General features: G+C 40.8%; 1 protein-coding gene across 6 annotated transcripts in view; it reads right to left on the bottom strand.

The window, feature by feature from the left end:
- Nucleotides 1-18,205, bottom strand: part of sema6a (sema domain, transmembrane domain (TM), and cytoplasmic domain, (semaphorin) 6A) — a 358,331-nt gene that overhangs the window by 27,771 nt on the left and 312,355 nt on the right. For 4 of the 6 annotated variants that reach the window (XM_061928357.1, XM_061928356.1, XM_061928354.1 and 1 more), the window contains one exon: nucleotides 14,756-14,938. The exons of the other annotated variants lie outside the window; for them this stretch is intronic. In XM_061928357.1, the coding sequence (XP_061784341.1) occupies nucleotides 14,756-14,938 (183 nt within the window). The remainder of the gene's footprint in view (nucleotides 1-14,755; nucleotides 14,939-18,205) is intronic. 6 annotated transcript variants of the gene reach the window in all.

Below are 18,205 nucleotides of genomic sequence, written 5' to 3' on the forward strand. Positions count from 1 at the left end.
ACCTTGAATAAACACTTCAAATCCACTTAAGTGATGTGTAACACTGGCTTATTTTAGTGCTTTTATGTACAGTCTTTCTTTCAAAGAAGAGCTGTAATTACCTGTATGATTCACTGTACAATAGAACATTTTAAAGTTCAAAGCTCCTGAGGTTGTTTAAAGGATTTTGACGACTTTTTCATGAAAAATCGGCTTCGGTTGCACATTATCTCGGAATTTGTTTAAGTCGTCAGCATCATCGCGACCGACCTCAGTTCTCAGAATGCATCAACGGATGAACCTTTTAATTTTCTTTTTCTGTGGCTTTTCAATAATTAGGTTACTTCTTTCTTTTTTTGGAATTGTGCCTATCATTCACAGTCCTTATAAGCACACATTTTTCTTTTTTATGCATTCTAAATAATAAATAAATGCGGTCAAAAGTCAGCTTACAATGGAGCTTATGGGAGTCGCTTTATTCTGCTTATTAAAGCGCTTAAAAAAACACTGGCATCAAAGTTGTATATACACGCTGTAAGTATATATGTAATGTAATAACAGGCATATTTTCATAATAACGTATTTTGATCATTTTAGGCACATTCATTTCACAAATGCAGCATGATTTTCGTTCGACAATATCACTGATTATTAGAGATGTAGATGTAGCTCGGCCTGCCGATATTATCAGCCGATAAATGCTTTAAAATGTAATATCGGAAATTATCGGTATCGTTTTTTTTATTATCGTTTTTTTTTTTTTTTTTTTTTTAATTAAATCAACATAAAAAACACAAGATACACTTACAATTAGTGCACCAACCCAAAAAACCTCCCTCCCCCATTTACATTCACTCATACAAAAGGGTTGCTTCTTTCTGTTATTAATATTCTGGTTCCTACATTATATATCAAAATATATCAATACAGTCTGCAAGGGATACAGTCCGTAAGCACACATGATTGTGCGTGCTGCTGGTCCACTAATAGTACTAACCTTTAACAGTTAATTTTACTCATTTTCATTAATTACTAGTTAATATGTAACTGTTTTTATATTGTTTTACTTTCTTTTTTTATTCAAGAAAATGTTTTTTAATTTATTTATCTTATTTTATTTTATTAATATTTAAAAAAAGGACCTTATATTCACCATACCTGGTTGTCCAAATTAGGCATAATAATGTGTTTATTCCACGACTGTATATATCAGTATTGGTTGATATCGGTATCGGTAATTAAAGAGTTGGACAATATCGGAATATCGGATATCGGCAAAAAGCCATTATCGGACATCCCTACTGATTACTACCTACTGCAGACTTCGTGAGAGCCAACAGACATAGTTAAACATCACTTACTGTACAATGTCTGCTGTCACTGGAATGCCGACTGATGAGATGTTCATATATTCCCGTTTAGATGAAAAATGACCCATAATTCTTGCGTGGAAAAAAGGGAGATGTCTTGTCATGTCTTTCTCGACATTTCCGGGTATAAATTGGATGGCAAATTTAACCAACTTGTCAGATTATGTCTTCATCCTTCTACTATAAATGTGAGGCACAATATTTATAATCTAGAATAAGATTCCATGAGCGCAGAAGAGATTAAGCAGCTCACCAGTCGATGATGTCAATATAGCAGCACAAGCTAGCTAGTTTGTCTAGCTAGTGCTTCTAATAACAATATCTCTAATACTGAACATTCAGGTCATGAGATATAATTTGAGTATTATTGGTAGTTTTTAGATGGCTATTTAGTGGGCTTCATTGGGGTAATAGAGCACTATAGTATTTACGAGTTATAATAATAAACGTACAGGTTTTAGAGCAACATATGTCGCCATCCAAGCAACGTCTTTTTCATGGGCGCCCCTGCTTATTTCAGCAAGACTGTTGACCAACTTAAGCTGAATGGGAAATAATTCCACCGGAAAAGCTTCAAAAATTGGTCTCCTCAGTTCCCAAACGTTTACTGAGTGTTGTTAAAAGGAAAGACCATGTAACACAGTGGTAAAAATGCGCCTGTGCCAACTTTTTTGCAATGTGTTGCTGCCATTCAATTCTAAGTTAATGATTATTTGCAAAAAATAAATATGTTTCTCAGTTCGAACATTAAATATCTGGTCTTTGCAGTCTATTCAATTGAATATAAGTTGAAAATAATTAGCAAACCATTGTATTCTGTTTTTATTTACGATTTACACAACGTGCCAACTTCACTGGTTTTGGGTTTTGTACAAAAACAGGAACCAACAGGTAAGAAATGTTGGTTTTGCATAATAAGTACCCTTTAAATGTTTTACTTGAATGCAAGTCATATATCTGCCTCCTTATATTGTCTTGTTGGGTTGTATTTTCAAGTAAAATTTGCCACTGATTACACCAATCGCAGTCTCCTCACTCATCTTGGCCACTGCCGTATGCATTGACCTAATCATCGTTTGCCAACCAGCGGCGCCTTTTGGGTAACCATTCCAATCCGAGGACAAGGAAAAGGAGCATGCTGCAGTCAAAATAAATGACAATATTAGATTTTTTTGTAATTAATTGCACTTGTTAACTTTAACATTAAAAATGTTATCCGATTTTTGTATTATTTAGAAATATTTCCTCATTCATTTATTTGACACATATTACTATTATTATTCATTTAGTAGAATGACCACTTCTAGTGCACACTTTTGTATATGTGTATATGTGTTTCTTACTGAAACTACAATGTGTATCTGTGCAATAATGATGCTTCTTTCCTTGTGAAATCAAAGAGGTGATTTAAAATAAATATCTAGTCGCAAATACTGCTGTGCTGGTTTTTGACAGCATCCGGGTTGATGACATGCTGCTAACCTTCAAGATTGACATCCGTTCACCAATGACGATGATGCTAAAACGTTCCCTCAGCTGGGCTTCAGCGTAAATGAGAAATAAATAAGGTACCATTTTGCAGTGTGAGCAAGGTCACCGAGTCCCCTGCTGTACCTCACCAACAAGTAGCTGTCAGTAGGCTGCGTCTAATGTGATGTTTTTTAAACGAATAACTGGAACTATTGAGCAAAGGGAAAGACGTAGTTGCCATGTGTTATAATGTCTGGCTTTGTGCAAGACTGAGGTAGTTTCATGTTTATGGCAGACCCAATTTCCCTGCAAACGGACAATAAATGAAGCTTATCGATTCAATCAGAACCAGAATATTAATTTCAAACAAAGCACGATGTATAATGTTTTCTTTCTTTCCCTGATTTTGTTGATGACATTTCTGAAACGGATAGGGAAAAACAACTTTAACGAGTCAGTGTAAGGGTTTTCAAAGAGTGGCACAGTGAGAATACATCCCCTCAGGGATTATGATACAGTTGGGTCTTCTCCTAATCCCTGAAAAACAAATTTTCTGGGGCCTCATGTGTTAAGCCCGCATACGCACAAAAACCTGGCGTACGCCCTTTTTTGTTTTAGTTGCGATATATCAAGAGTAAACTATTAATTTATCTCGGGAGACAATTTTGCCACCTATTGCTGTCACAGTGTGTTTCTGAGACTCCAGCACAGCAGCCGCAGAAAATGAATGGCACTGCGGAGAAATGGTCTGACTTTGTGTCACGTAGCTGCTACCCCAAGTAGCGCTTCTGGGTTGTAATAATACATTGATGTGGAGGGGGGCGTGGTCGGCGCGCTTGCTGCAGGAGCGGGCTTTGGAACACAGCTGACAGGTGATTAGATTGCCCAGCTGGGGCTAGGTATCTAATCACCTGTTTTTATCAGTAGCGGCCGGGAGCAGAAGGAGGAGGAGGGCTTGGAGAGACGGAAGCAAGCGGACACTAAGGAGGTGGACTGAAAAGTCGAGAATCGTGCTGAACCTTGATGTGCAATAAAACTGTGTTGAACTCTGAACGCCGGACTCCAGTCCAAATGTGTGATCAGCAGAACCCACTAGGAGGCAACCTCCACAATTGAGTAATGAAACAAAATTCAATCAATCAAAGTTTATTTATATAGCCCTAAATCACGAGTGTCTCAAAGGGCTGCACAAGCCACAACGACAAATGCAAAGTCTTCCGTATCCTTTATGATATGCTGGTATGTTTATATTTAAAATATTTCAAACAAAATAGTACATAATTTTTGCTTGAAACTCTAAATTGTCTTTGAGCACATTTTGTTGTAAATTATACAAATTATATTTATTTTAGGGGTAATCAGAGTCAATCATATCCACCTCTTCTGAAGTTTTTTGTATCATAGCAGCGACTATCTTTTCAAACGGGGTGAGCACTACTTTATCTTCGGTCCCCTCGCCTGTTTTGACCACATGCATCTTCTTCTTCCCCTTTTTCATGATGTAGTAGCACGTATTTCTTATTTGTTACGCAGCATTGACGGCCTCGCACACTTTATCCCACTCAGCCCACTTTGGTTCACTGGAAACGCCAGATAGAACAGTAGTTCTTAACCTGGGTTCGATCGAACCCTACGGGTTCGGTGAGTCGGCCTCAGGGGTTTGGCGGAGCCTCCGCCGCGGAGGTCAAGACACACCCGACTCATCGTGTAAATAAAAACTTCTCCCTATCGGCGTATTATAGATACCCCCAAACAATTTTCCCTCTAATCTGAATTGCAGGTGTGTAATTTGTTGTGAGTTCATGCACTGTGTTTGTGTTGTTCTTTGAACAAGGTGATTTTCATCCACGGTTCATTTTGTGCACCAGTAAAAAAAACATAACTTTGTCTTGAATTTGAAAAAAAAACCATTTTATTTTTCACTAAAGAAGGGTTCGGTGAAGGCGCATATGAAACTGGTGGGGTTCGGTACCTCCAACAAGGTTAAGAACCACTGAGATAGAAGCACCCTCCTACTGGTTGGCGGTGAATAGTGATTGGGGCAGAGTGTGGTATATGATTTGCGTATTTATAAAGGGGTGTGGCCCGGGTGTGCCCAGCCACACAATCTTGTGCGCTCAATTCCATGCTGATTGGGATGTAAAAAAGAAATGTGCTTGGATTAATGCGTGCGCACACTTTAATACATCTGAAACCGTTTGTGCATACGCCGTTTTCTGGATTCGAATGTAGGCCAATTAATAGATGGAAATCCACGCAAATCTTAATACATGAGCCCCCTGGAGTGTTTTGCTCACCCCAGACTCTGTTCAGTCTTTTTGTACGACCTAAAAATACATGTATTCTGTTTTTTTTGACAAAACTGGAATTATCTTCGTAGGTTAGAAAATAAGTTACGTTTTTCTTTATTTTTCTCAAACTGCTGCCCCCTCTCTGAAGAGTCCGAGCATCTCCAAAGAGAGGACCGCCTCAGAGTTTTAAAGCCCTTGTTCCCGATTAAGCTTGACGTTACCAGGCCGCCCTTTGTCACCTATTCTGTTCATAACTTTTATGGACAGAATTTCTAGGCACAGTCAGGGCGTTGAGGGGATCCGGTTTGGTGGCTGCAGGATTAGGTCTCTGCTTTTTGCAGATGATGTGGTCCTGATGGCTTCACCTGGCCAAGATCTTCAGCTCTCACTGGATCGGTTCGCAGCAGAGTGTGAAGCGACTGGGATGAGAATCAGCACCTCCAAGTCCGAGTCCATGGTTCTCGCCCGGAAAAGAGTGGAGTGCCATCTCCGGGTTGGGGTAGAGATCTTGCCCCATGTGGAGGAGTTCAAGTACCTCAGAGTCTTGTTCACGGGTGAGGGAAGAGTGGTTCGTGAGATCGACAGGCAGATCGGTGCTGCGTCTTCAGTAATGCGGACGCTGTATCGATCCTTTGTGGTGAAGAAGGAGCTGAGCCGGAAGGCAAAGCTCTCAATTTACCTGTCGATCTACGTTCCCATCCTCACCTAGGGTCATGAGCTTTGGGTTATGACCGAAAGGACAAGATTACGGGTACAAGCGGCCGAAATGAGTTTCCTCCGCCGGGTGGCGGGGCTCTCCCTTAGAGATAGGATGAGAAGCTCTGCCATCCGGGAAGAGCTCAAAGTAAAGCCGCTGCTCCTCCACATCGAGAGGAGCCAGATGAGGTGGTTCGGGCATCTGGTCAGGATGCCACCCGAACGCCTCCCTAGGGAGGTGTTTAGGGCACGTCCGACCGGTAGGAGGCCACGAGGAAGACCCAGGACACGTTGGGAAGACTATGTCTCCCGGTTAGCCTGGGAACGCCTCAGGATCCCCCGGGAGGAGCTGGACGAAGTGGCTGGGGAGAGGGAAGCCTGGGCTTCCCTGCTTAGGCTGCTGCCACCGCGACACCGACCTCGGATAAGCGGAAGAAGATGGATGAATGGATGGGTTACCAGGATTCTCAAGAACGTGTTTATGTTCCTTCAAAACTGCTTGATGAAATTGATGACATTGATCATTTTCAAGAAGTAAAAAATAAATAAAAAATTAAATAATAGTTAGCTTTTGAAGGTTTTCTTCATTTTACTCAAGCTTGTCTTATGCATGAGCCGTGCCTGAAGTGTTCTTTCGGAAAGATTAATTCCAGATAAAAATACAAATGCATGACTGTATATGACCGCCATGCACTCCACTTTTTAGGCCAACACTGCACATATTAGTTGTACGTAAGCAGCCAAGAGGAGTTCTTTGTAACCTGTAACATGTTTTTGTCACGGTGCAAGCGCATGCTGCTGCGTATGCCGCTGCGCACTCCTCAAGGAGTCCCGCGGAGCGCGCCTTGGGACACGCCCACAGGCTCTCATCTCCTGCACACATCACTCAAGCAGCTGCTTTCCATCAGCACTGAACGCTAATGAGAGGTCCTGGCTTCATAAGCCTGCTCAACCTGCTATCCGGCGCCAGAAGTTAATCATTTGTTCCTGTACAGTAAGCCACGTCTAGCTCTATGCGCACTCTCTTTGCTCACTGTGTTTCCTTCCCTCTGTTATTGATTGTCTCGTGTCACCCTTGTCGTTCCAACTGCAAACCTCCGTTCTCGCGTTGACGAGCTGTGTGTCTCGTCATTCCTTGTTCCTCTGCTTACCGGACTGCCTCTTGGTTCTCGACCTCCCGCTTGGACACGGACCTCCTACTCCCAGCTATAACCCCCGACTTCCTGCTTGTCTCACGGACATTCGAGCCTGCCTTTCCCCTCCAGGACTTCCGCCTCTCGCTCCACACTCCCGGTAACACACAACAGCTAATCTCCACACATAGTCTCACACACACACACTCTTGGATTTTTCTCACACTCCATTCCCTTGTTTAATTTATATTTGTGTTTGTTATTTTATATATATATATATATATATATATATATATATATATATATATATATATCAGAGGCGGGGCCTCACCTGCCATCATGGAAAGAAAAAAATGTAAAAAGAAAAACAATTAATTAAATTGTTATATGTATCCAGTGATTATACTATAAAGTTATTTTCCGTTTAACTTCACCAGTTTTAGATTATTTTTATTCAAAATAGCTGAATTTTCACATTTGCCGTTCAAATACTGAGAAGAGACGTTGTGGTGAACAGCAGCCAGTTGAGGCACGTCACTCAGTTGTGCCTCACCATTAATTGCGGACTCGGCTAACTGCTGGCCTGCTGTGCAGTGAGACCGTATTGCTATATGAATTATATTATACATTTTCATAGTTTAGTTAGCTAAGGTATATAATGTACGGTGTATTTTGTCAACAACTGTATGTGTGTAATGTATTTCTTGTGCTGAGCAATCATAAAACTGCTGCGAAGACGCACTGTGTGAGGCTTGCGTAATCCCGCCTCCTGGTGCCGGTTATTGCACCTCCGCCGCAGACTGCACACCACGACGGTAGCGCCACACCAACCAAAGCCCACACCCAAACCCTCCACGTGCAAGACCGAATCCACACAAAAAAAGTCAAAAAGTGCAAAAACAACATTGCTCGCGCCGGAGGAGCCGTGAACGACTGCAGGGACACAACATTAGGTACACCTGCAGACTGCAGCACGGATTTCATATTTCATTCATTCACAACTCCTCCAACATGAACACCACTGTTCCCGCACTTATAAGTAAAGGTAAGACCATAATAACGTTTTTTTGTATTAAATGTGCTTTTTTGTGTGCTACAGTTTGTATGTGTAAAGTTAAAGTTAAGTTAAAGTACCAATGATTGTCACACACACTAGGTGTGGTGAAATTTGTCCTCTGCATTTGTCCCATCCCCTTGATCACCCCCTGGGATGTGAGGGGAGCAGTGGGCAGCAGCGGCGCCGCGCCCGGGAATAATTGTTGGTGATTTAACCCCCAATTACAACCCTTGATGCTGAGTGAAAAGCAGGGAAGAATGCTGGTATGAGCTTTTAAACATAACCCGTTAACTACTGCCAATCAAATGGTGAATAAGATACTCTTTAGGGTTCATATGTTTGTAAATCTGACTGTGATGAAGTCAGTGCCTCACCAGTCATGAACCTCACCGCACGTCACTGATACATATATATATATATATATATATATATATATATATATATATATACATATATATATATATATATATATATATATATATATATATAAAATAAATCATAGAGCTAAACTACGCTCCCTTGTTGTCTGTGCCGTCTACTCCTCCCAGTACACAACAGTTGTATTACAATTTCTATACCAAATAATATATTACGAGCATCGTGTTGAATCGAGAATCGATTCTAAGTCCAATCGTCAACCCAAGAATCAGAATCGAATCGAATCGTGAGGTGCCCAAAGATTCCCACCACTACTGTATATGTAACAAGTTGGATTATGGCTGTATGACTGGAAATCCAAAGTATAAACTTAGAATTAGAGCTGTGTTTTTTGTACTGATTCATTATTAGAATAAAGACGGGGAGCTTCTCCTGCAAGAAAATCCTCCCTGTTTAAATCCACTCTAACCCAATACTTGCACTACTGCTGCGATTTCTTTTGCCTTGTCATTTGTTCGTCTTCTATCTCTGCTGTCTTTTTCTTTGACCTCTGCATGATGCTCCTTGTCTCTTAACTAAATCTTTACCATGCATGTTGTTTTCTCTTCTTTATTTCCCATGTCTCCCGCCCCTCCCTCCACAACCCCACACCCTCCACCACCCCGTCCATCTCCCGTGGATTGCTGCTGTAATGAACCCATAAATTGGAGCAACACAGTGGCGGCTACAGGTCGGGCTGGGGAAGGTGGATATGAGGGGAGGGCGAGGAGAGGATGAGGTGGGGTGGGAGGTTTGCCTGAGCCTTGACAGGGAGAGAGTCGGAAGAAAAGGGGAGAGAGCGGAAGATGGGGGAGGCGGGTAAGGAAGAGATATGAGTCTTGTTGGAGAGGAGACAGTCTACGAGGGGAGGAGCAGGAATGAATAGGGAGAGGGGTGTGATGGGGGGATATCCATAAATTGGTTGAGGAATCACTTGGCGCTAAAAAGGTACAGCCTTGGAACATGCCATCCCTGTCGGATATGTTGAAAGGGAGGCGGGGTCACAGTGGCAGGGGATGGCAAAGTGATGGGAGCAATGGGGAGCGGCGTGAGGCAAAGGGGCATGGCATGTGTGTGGATGCGTTGACAGACAGACAGACAGACAGACAGACGGACAGACAAAGCTCAAATGTACTGTGGAAAATAGCCACCTAGCGACAGCAAGAGTCTCTTCGCTCCCGCAATGCCAGATAACAACGCCGGGGGGTTCGTTAAAACTCACTTTGCAGTGCCTCTAATTACTGTGGCGGCTTTGGCCTAATAATAATATTCATTAGGAGATAAGATCCTGCGACGTCGCCGCGGCAAATGGAAAAGTTGGGGATTAATTTCGTTTGAATCGACAAATTATCTCGAGAACGGCTCCCGATAGGAGCTGATATATTTAACTCAAACTGAAACTTTTAACTAGGCAATGTACACTTACAGGCCACAGCATTAGGTACAGCTGCACAGTCCAATATACATGTGCCTCTCACACAAACTACAAGCACTAAAACAAATGTATTGTAACCTTATACACTTGCTGACATACTTCATTGAAATCTAACATTTTGACCACAGAAAAAGATTTAGCAGGTGTATGTTTCTTCCCTCAATACTTACAGTCGCGATCAAAAGTGTACATACACTTGTAAAGAACATAATGTCATGGCTGTCTTGAGTTTCCAATAATTTCTAAAACTCTTATTTTTTTGTGATAGAGTGATTGGAGCACATACTTGTTGGTCACAAAAAACATTCATGAAGTTTGGTTCTTTTATGAATTTATTATGGGTCTACTGAAAATGTGACCAAATCTGCTGGGTCAAAAGTATACATACAGCAATGTTGATATTTGGTTACATGTCCCTTGGCTAGTTTCACAGCAATAAGGCGCTTTTGGTAGCCATCCACAAGCTTCTGGTTGAATTTTTGACAATTGGTGCAGTTCAGCTAAATTTGTTGGTTTTCTGACTTGGACTTGTTTCTTCAGCATTGTCTACACGATTAAGTCAGGGCTTTGGGAATGCCATTCTAAAACCTTAATTCTAGCCTGCTTTAGCGATTCCTTTACCACTTTTGACGTGTGTTTGGGGTCATTGTCCTGTTGGAACACCCAACTGCGCCCAAGACCCAACCTCCAGGCTGATGATTTTAGGTTGTCCTGAAGAATTTGGAGGTAATCCTCTTTTTTCATTGTCCCATTTACTCTCTGTAAACCACCAGTTCCATTGGCAGCAAAACAGGCCCAGAGCATATTACTTCTACCACCATGCTTGACGGTAGGATTGGTGTTCCTGGGATTAAAGGTCTCACCTTTTCTCCTACAAACATATTGCTGGGTATTGTGGCCAAACAGCTCAATTTTTCTTTCATCTAACCACAGAACTTTCCTCCAGAAAGTCTTATTTTTGTCCATGTGATGTCAGACAATGACCCGAAACACACGTCAAAAGTGGTAAAGGAATGGCTAAATCAGGCTAGAATTAAGGTTTTAGAATGGCCTTCCCAAAGCCCTGACTTAAACATGTGGACAATGCTGAAGAAACAAGTCCATGTCAGAAAACCAACACATTTAGCTGAACTGCACCAATTTTGTCAAGAGGAGTGGTCAAAAATTCAAGCAGAAGCTTGTGGATGGCTACCAAAAGCGCCTTATTGCAGTGAAACTTGCCAAGGGACATGTAACCAAATATTAACATTGCTGTATGTATACTTTTGACCCAAAAGATTTGGTCACATTTTCAGTAGACCCATAATAAATTCATAAAAGAACCAAACTTCATGAATGTTGTTTGTGACCAACAAGTATGTGCTCCAATCACCCTATCACAAAAAAAATAAGACTTGTAGAAATGATTGGAAACTTAAGGCAGCCATGACATTATGTTCTTTACAAGTGTATGTAAACTTTTGACCACAACAAGCACTAAAACAAATGTTTATCTACTGTAACCGTATATACTTGCTGATATACTTCATTATAATCTAACATTTTGACCACAGAAAATGATTTATCCGGTGTATGTTTCTTCCCTCAATACTTATGTCAACATGATCATTGTTATAAGTAATATTATTAAAAACATAATAATATGTAGAACTTACATACAATGTTAAAAAAAATAGTTATTTTATTTTATGTTATTACACATGTATATGTTTTTCAATGTTAGCTTTTTGCTTATTTGCCATTATGTTATTGGCCATTATTGTACCTAATAAAAAGTCCACTCGGTTAATTTTTCCTGACGCTGATTTTTTAAATGTAGTCTGACTGCCTTCTCTTTCTTTTCACACAGAGAAATACTTCATTTCTTTGCTCAGACAGGAGTTTCTTTGATAGTCTGCTGGAGTTTTTCCACAGTACAGTTGATACCTAAAGGCCAACAGGAAGGAAGACGAAGGCAGGATGGGCAGGGCGGAGGGAAATGGATATAGCGTTGACTGCGGTGCTCAATTTGCCATGCTGAGAAGCTGCGTTTTAGCTGCACGGAGGCAAAACTATGCGTAATAAAGCAATCAAAGCTAGAAAAAAGTCAAATATATAAATAGTCAAAAAAACAACAACAACAAAAACTGAAGCCATGCAAACAAATCCAGAATCGCTCAAACAGTAAACCAACAAAGAAAGAACTCAAACAAAAATCACTGCAGCTGAGTCTTAAAAGTAAAATAAAACTATTGTAGGGCTGAAATGAAATCACATAGCAGAAGTGTCATATCAAACGACAACAATGATCTCACAGAGAAAATAAAACAGCAGGAAGCTTGTTTGGAAAGGTGAAGATTGGTTGAAGTTACCTGAGCATGCTTGGCTAGAGTGCCATACACACACACACACACACACACACACACACACACACACACACATCCCGTTAACATAAAGTTAAGTTATCCTCACCACTATTTAATGTGTGTGGCTCTTAAAGGCACAGCTCCAGAGATACAGCTGCTCAGGTAACAACAATGTGATGCTGGCTGAAGAGCATGCTATCTGATCTCCTTTGTGCTTGGATTTACCTGCTCTCTGCTTCCAGCTGACATCCTGCGGCCTAAGACTAGACTGTGTATTCCAAAATGTTTATGTATTTACTAGGGATGTCCGATAATGGCTTTTTTGCCGATATCCCATATTCCGATATTGTCCAACTCTTAATTACCAATACCGATATCAACGATACCGATATATAGTCGTGGAATTAACACATTATTATGCCTAATTTGGACAACCAGGTATGGTGAAGATAAGGTCCTTTTTAAAAAAATGAATACAATAAAATAAGATAAATAAATTAAAAACATTTTCTTGAATAAAAAAAGAAAGTAAAACAATATAAAAACAGTTACATAGAAACTAGTAATTAATGAAAATGAGTAAAATGAACAGTTAAAGGTTAGTACTATTAGTGGAGCAGCAGCACGCACAATCATGTGTGCTTACGGACTGTATCCCTTGCAGACTGTATTGATATATATTGATATATAATGTAGGATCCAGAATATTAATAACAGAAATAAACAACCCTTTTGTGTGAATGAGTGTAAATGGGGGAGGGAGTTTTTTGGGGGGTTGGTGCACTAATTGTAAGTGTATCTTGTGTTTTTTATGTTGATTTAATAAAATAAAATACACAATTTAAAAAACGATACCGATAATAAAAAAAAAACGATACCGATAATTTCCGATATTACATTTTAAAGCATTTATATTATCGAACATCTCTAGTATTTACTCATTTGTTAATGTACAAATAATACTTGTAATAATACATAACCATTATGTCTGGAGTCCATATCTTACCATGGAATCGTTTTCTTTTTTTTCAAATATTTGCATTATTTTATTTAAATATTTTTCCAATGTACTTTAATGAGTGGTTTTCGGAAATAATTAAAGAGCTGCCTTTTTTTTTTTTTTAAACTAAAAGTGACAATTCAGTTCTATTCATAGGTATACATTATTGTCATTATTGTAAGTGCTTTGCCAGGCCAAAATATGTTAGTTTTTTTTAGAGTTTACAGGGATTGTTTCTGTTAAAAATAGCTGATGTCAAGAGTCAAGTCATTATGTTGACACCTCTTTAGCACTCTTCAGTGTGAAACTCATTTGGTCAAATCATGAGCCCAATAGATGTTGATGCAGGCATTTAATTAAAGCTGTATGAAGTATCTAGGGCTGGGGTGTCAAACGTAACTGTTTTATCCGGCCCGTGGGATGAGTTTGCTAAGTATAAAAATGAGCCGTAATTTTTGAATGAAATAAATTGCTGTTCTAAATGTGTCCACTAAATGTCGCAATAGCAATTCTTTGTATATTTGTAGATTATGCTACATATGTACAACAAAATATATACCACATGATGTTAGTGCACCAGTCGAGGAAAATTATCCAACTACATAAATAACATACTGTAATTTGATTTTGATATTATTTTTTATATTGATAGATTGAAAATTAACACCAATGAGTTGACTGATGAACATTATCACATCATTTTTTTTTTAGAAAGTATAAACTTCTATTAACCGCAACATGTAAGTGTAAAAAAAACAAAACAACATTATGATTTGTACAATTTCAGAATGTGCTTGTTCTATTTTTAAACAAAGAAAACAATCTGAAGCTGTCTTTATTTTTAAGTTATCGTGCCGTGATTTTACCAGTTGGGAGTAGATTTTTCTCCATGTGGCCCTCGATCTAAAATGAGTTTGACACCCTTAATCTGGGGTCATGTTTATGCTACTATTATTATTGTCAGCGCTCAACTGTTAGCCATTTTAGACAATTTGACTCATTTTGCGGTATCTATACTTTACCCTACTGTGGCCTCTAATGGTTTGTTTTACTAAGGACAAACATGGATGAGCCTCGACGGTTCCCCACCTCACTCACTCACTGTCATTTATCCAGCGAGCTGTCCTTGAGACGACGCAGCGTTCGGCGGGTTGTTAAAGCGGGGAAAAGGGTGTTCAATGTCACGTCACCGTGACACAGACGGCGCTCCAGCCATTTTTAGCAGGAAATAAATACTTTGTCGGCGTAATGGGGCTGGATATTACACCTCTTGTGGGACATTAGTTTGGCGATGATAGATTGAATCCCAGAGGGCATATGTGGGTGTGTATGTGCATCCTAATGAGCAGTAATTGTGTGTTTGTCTTGCATTTTTTTTAAGGAGGGGTTATGCGCGCACTGTGAGGCAATTTGTCCCCTAGAGAGAGTGATCCTCTGTCTGTTCACCTCGTCAGCTGGAAGCAGCCATGCAGCTGTAAATCTCAATTACACAAGCCCCTTCTCTCCCCTTTCTCCCACCCCTGCCACAGGTGACAGTGGACCAAAAGCGTTCCAAGGCTTACCATCAACTTCGGGCAGAGTCTGAGAGGGTACGGCCATGTAGGGGTCCTCCCCTTTGTCTGAGCTCATAGGGAAGTCCTTGCGCTCCACCATGCGGCCCCGCCCAAGGGGGCCCTCGGCGGCCTCGGGTATGGCCAGGGTGGGGAGTGAGAGGGTGGGGTGGTGATGGTGGTGGTGACGGCGGCCTGCCGGACACAAGACAGGTTAACAGGATGCGGTTGCAAAGGTAAGGGGGTCTCGGTCAGGGGGTGGCACAGACATAGTTGCCTTTTTTGAAGAATACCAGGGCAGCTGCCTGGCTGCAATCAAAGTGTTTATTCCCCGGAGGCCCAGTGAGAAACTCATTAGTAAACATGTCTCTCGGCATTGTCACGTCCTTCTCTCCCTTCCTCTTGTTCAGACTGACATGTCAGAGTATAATCACATTCCCCACAATCACCAGAGGGTGCACACCTTTGATGTATGAAGGACAACAGACGGACTCTCTTTTAGACGCGGTTTTCTCTCTACAATTCTAACATCTAACTTAGAGACTTAGACTTCCTTTTATTGTCATTCAAATTTGAACTTTAAAGTACCGTATTTTCCGCACTATAAGGCGCACCGGATTATTAGCCGCACCTTCAATGAATTACATATTTCATAACTTTGTCCACCAATAAGCCGCCCCGGACTATAAGCCGCGCCTACGCTGCGCTAAAGGGAATGTCAAAAAAACAGTCAGATAGGTCAGTCAAACTTTAATAATATATTAAAAACCAGCGTTCTAACAACTCTGTTCACTCCCAAAATGTACGCAAATGTGCAATCACAAACATAGTAAAATTCAAAATAGTGCAGAGCAATAGCAACATAATGTTGCTCGAACGTTAATGTCACAACACACAAAATAAACATAGCGCTCACTTTCTGAAGTTATTCTTCATTCGTAAATCCTTCGTCTTCGGTGTCCGAAGTGAAAAGTTGGGCAAATTTACGATCCACTGGCAGATGTTGGCGTCGTCTGGCGCTGCCTCCTCGTCTTAGTGAAGGTGTGTTCGCCTTCTGTCTTCCATTGTTCCCACGCAGTTAGCAGTCTAGCTTCGAATGCCCTGTTGACACCAATATCTAGCGGCTGGAGGTCTTTTGTCAATCCACCCGGAATGACGGCGAGTATTGAATTAAGCGCGTAAGCGTGTCTCTCAATGTGCTGTTATGAGCTAGCAAATATAACAACTACACTACCCAGCATGCAACGATAGTTACGAGCATGCGCGGTAGCCCTGAGAAGCGTTGTTGTATGCTGGGATTTCGAATGTGGTTATGAGCACGCTGTGAGAAAACGTTGAGAACTCAGTTAACACGCCTCGTCTGCATTATTTATAATTAGACAGACAACACACTTAATAGGAGCCATTTTGGGGTCTTTACATAAACACACAAATGGAAATGAAACGTCACATATCCCAGCATGCACCGCGCGCTTCTTCTACGGGGAAAAAAGATGGCGGCTGTTTACCGTAGTTGCGAGACCTAAACTTTATGAAAATGAATCTTAATATTTATCCATATATAAAGTGCACCGGGTTATAAGGCGCACTGTCAGCTTTTGAGAAAGTTTGTGGTTTTTAGGTGCGCCTTATAGTGCGGAAAATACGGGTACCAATGATTGTCACACACACACTAGGTGTGGTGAGATTATCCTCTGCATTTGACCCCTCACCCCCTGGGAGGTGAGGGGAGCAGTGAGCAGCAGCGGTGGCCGCGCCCGGGAATTATTTTGGGTGATTTAACCCCCAATTCCAACCCTTGATGCTGAGTGCCAAGCAGGGAGGTAATGGGTCGGTATGAACCCACGACCTACCGATCTCAGGGCGGACACTCTAACACAGTGGTTCTTAACCTGGGTTCGATCAAACCCTAGGGGTTCGGTGAGTCGGGCTCAGGGGTTCGGCGGAGGTCAAGACACACCGGACTCATCGTGTAAATAAAAACTTCTCCTTATCGGCGTATTACGGCTACGGCAACAGCAGAAGTCAGACTGATTTGCAGGTGTGTAATTTGTTGTGAGTTTATGCACTGTGTTGGTTTTGTTGTTTGAACAAGGTGATGTTCATGCACGGTTCATTTTGTGCACCAGTAAAAAAAACATGGTAACACTTTAGTATGGGGAACATATTCACCATTAATTAGTTGCTTATTAACATGCAAATTAGTAACATATTGGCTCTTAACTAGTCATTATTAAGTACTTATTAATGCCTTATTTGGCATGGCCTTATTATAACCCTATCCCTCTAACCCTGACCCTAACTCTCTAACCCTAACCCTAACCCTAACCAAATAACTCTAATTTAAGTCTTTGTTACTTATATGTTCCCCTAGTGTCCAAAAAACTCTAAATTAAGTCTTTGTTACTTAGAATATGTTCCCCATACTAAAGTGTTGCCAAAAACATATACCGTATTTTTCGGAGTATAAGTCGCACCTTCCGAAAATGCATTATAAAGAAGGAAAAAAACATATATAAGTTGCACTGGAGCCCGGCCAAACTATGAAAAAAACTGCGACTTATAGTCCGAAATATACGGTAACCCATCCATCCATTTTCTACCGCTTATTCCCTTTGGGGTTGCGGGGGGCGCTGGAGCCTATCTCAGCTACAATCGGGCAGAAGGCGGGGTACACCCTGGACAAGTCGCCACCTCATCGCAGATATACGGTAACTTTGTCTTGAATTTGAAAAAAAAAAAAAAAACATTTTATTTTTCACTAAAGAAGGGTTCGGTGGATGCGCATATGAAACTGGTGGGGATCGGTACCTCCAACAAGGTTAAGAACCGCTGCTCTAACAGTCCACTAAGAACAAACTTTCGTTGCATTAGCTGGTTGTAGTGCAGCATAAAAGAGCAATAAGGTGCAGATATAAATAGATTACTGTACAGATGAATATATTGCACTTTTGCATATATTGTCTTTATATTCCAGCGAGTTCATCCGTTTTTGGGGGGGGAATTGAGGGGATTATTATGATGCTTTCGATTAAGAAGGAATGTTGCTCTATTTGCTTTCTGCCACTCAAAGCACTTTGTTGATTGTTCCTACATTTAGCTTTATTTTTCACCAAAAAATGTTAATGTTTAAATTCAGCAGAAGAAGTCAAATGTAGTGCAGATCCAAAGAGGCACAGTCTGCCTTGGTGGAGAACTTCTGTCTGTTGAAGGCTGTTTTATGTGTTTATTGTTTTGTTAGAATAAGAATGCAAAAACTACTGAGCTAATTTGTATAAAACTTTGTGGAGAAGGTTCGGTCCCAGGAAGGGTCCATTGCATTTTGGATACTGGCAAAGGCATAGTTTTTGCGTAAGACTTTATATTTCAACAACATACAATTAGTTCGACACAGACATATTACTGTAATAATAAAAGTAAACATTTTTTGAATTGAGTATTTGGCCTTGGTGGAGGTCTGCA

Source organism: Nerophis lumbriciformis, linkage group LG33, assembly GCF_033978685.3.
Source record: "Nerophis lumbriciformis linkage group LG33, RoL_Nlum_v2.1, whole genome shotgun sequence".
NCBI classification, from domain to species: Eukaryota; Metazoa; Chordata; class Actinopteri; order Syngnathiformes; family Syngnathidae; genus Nerophis; species Nerophis lumbriciformis.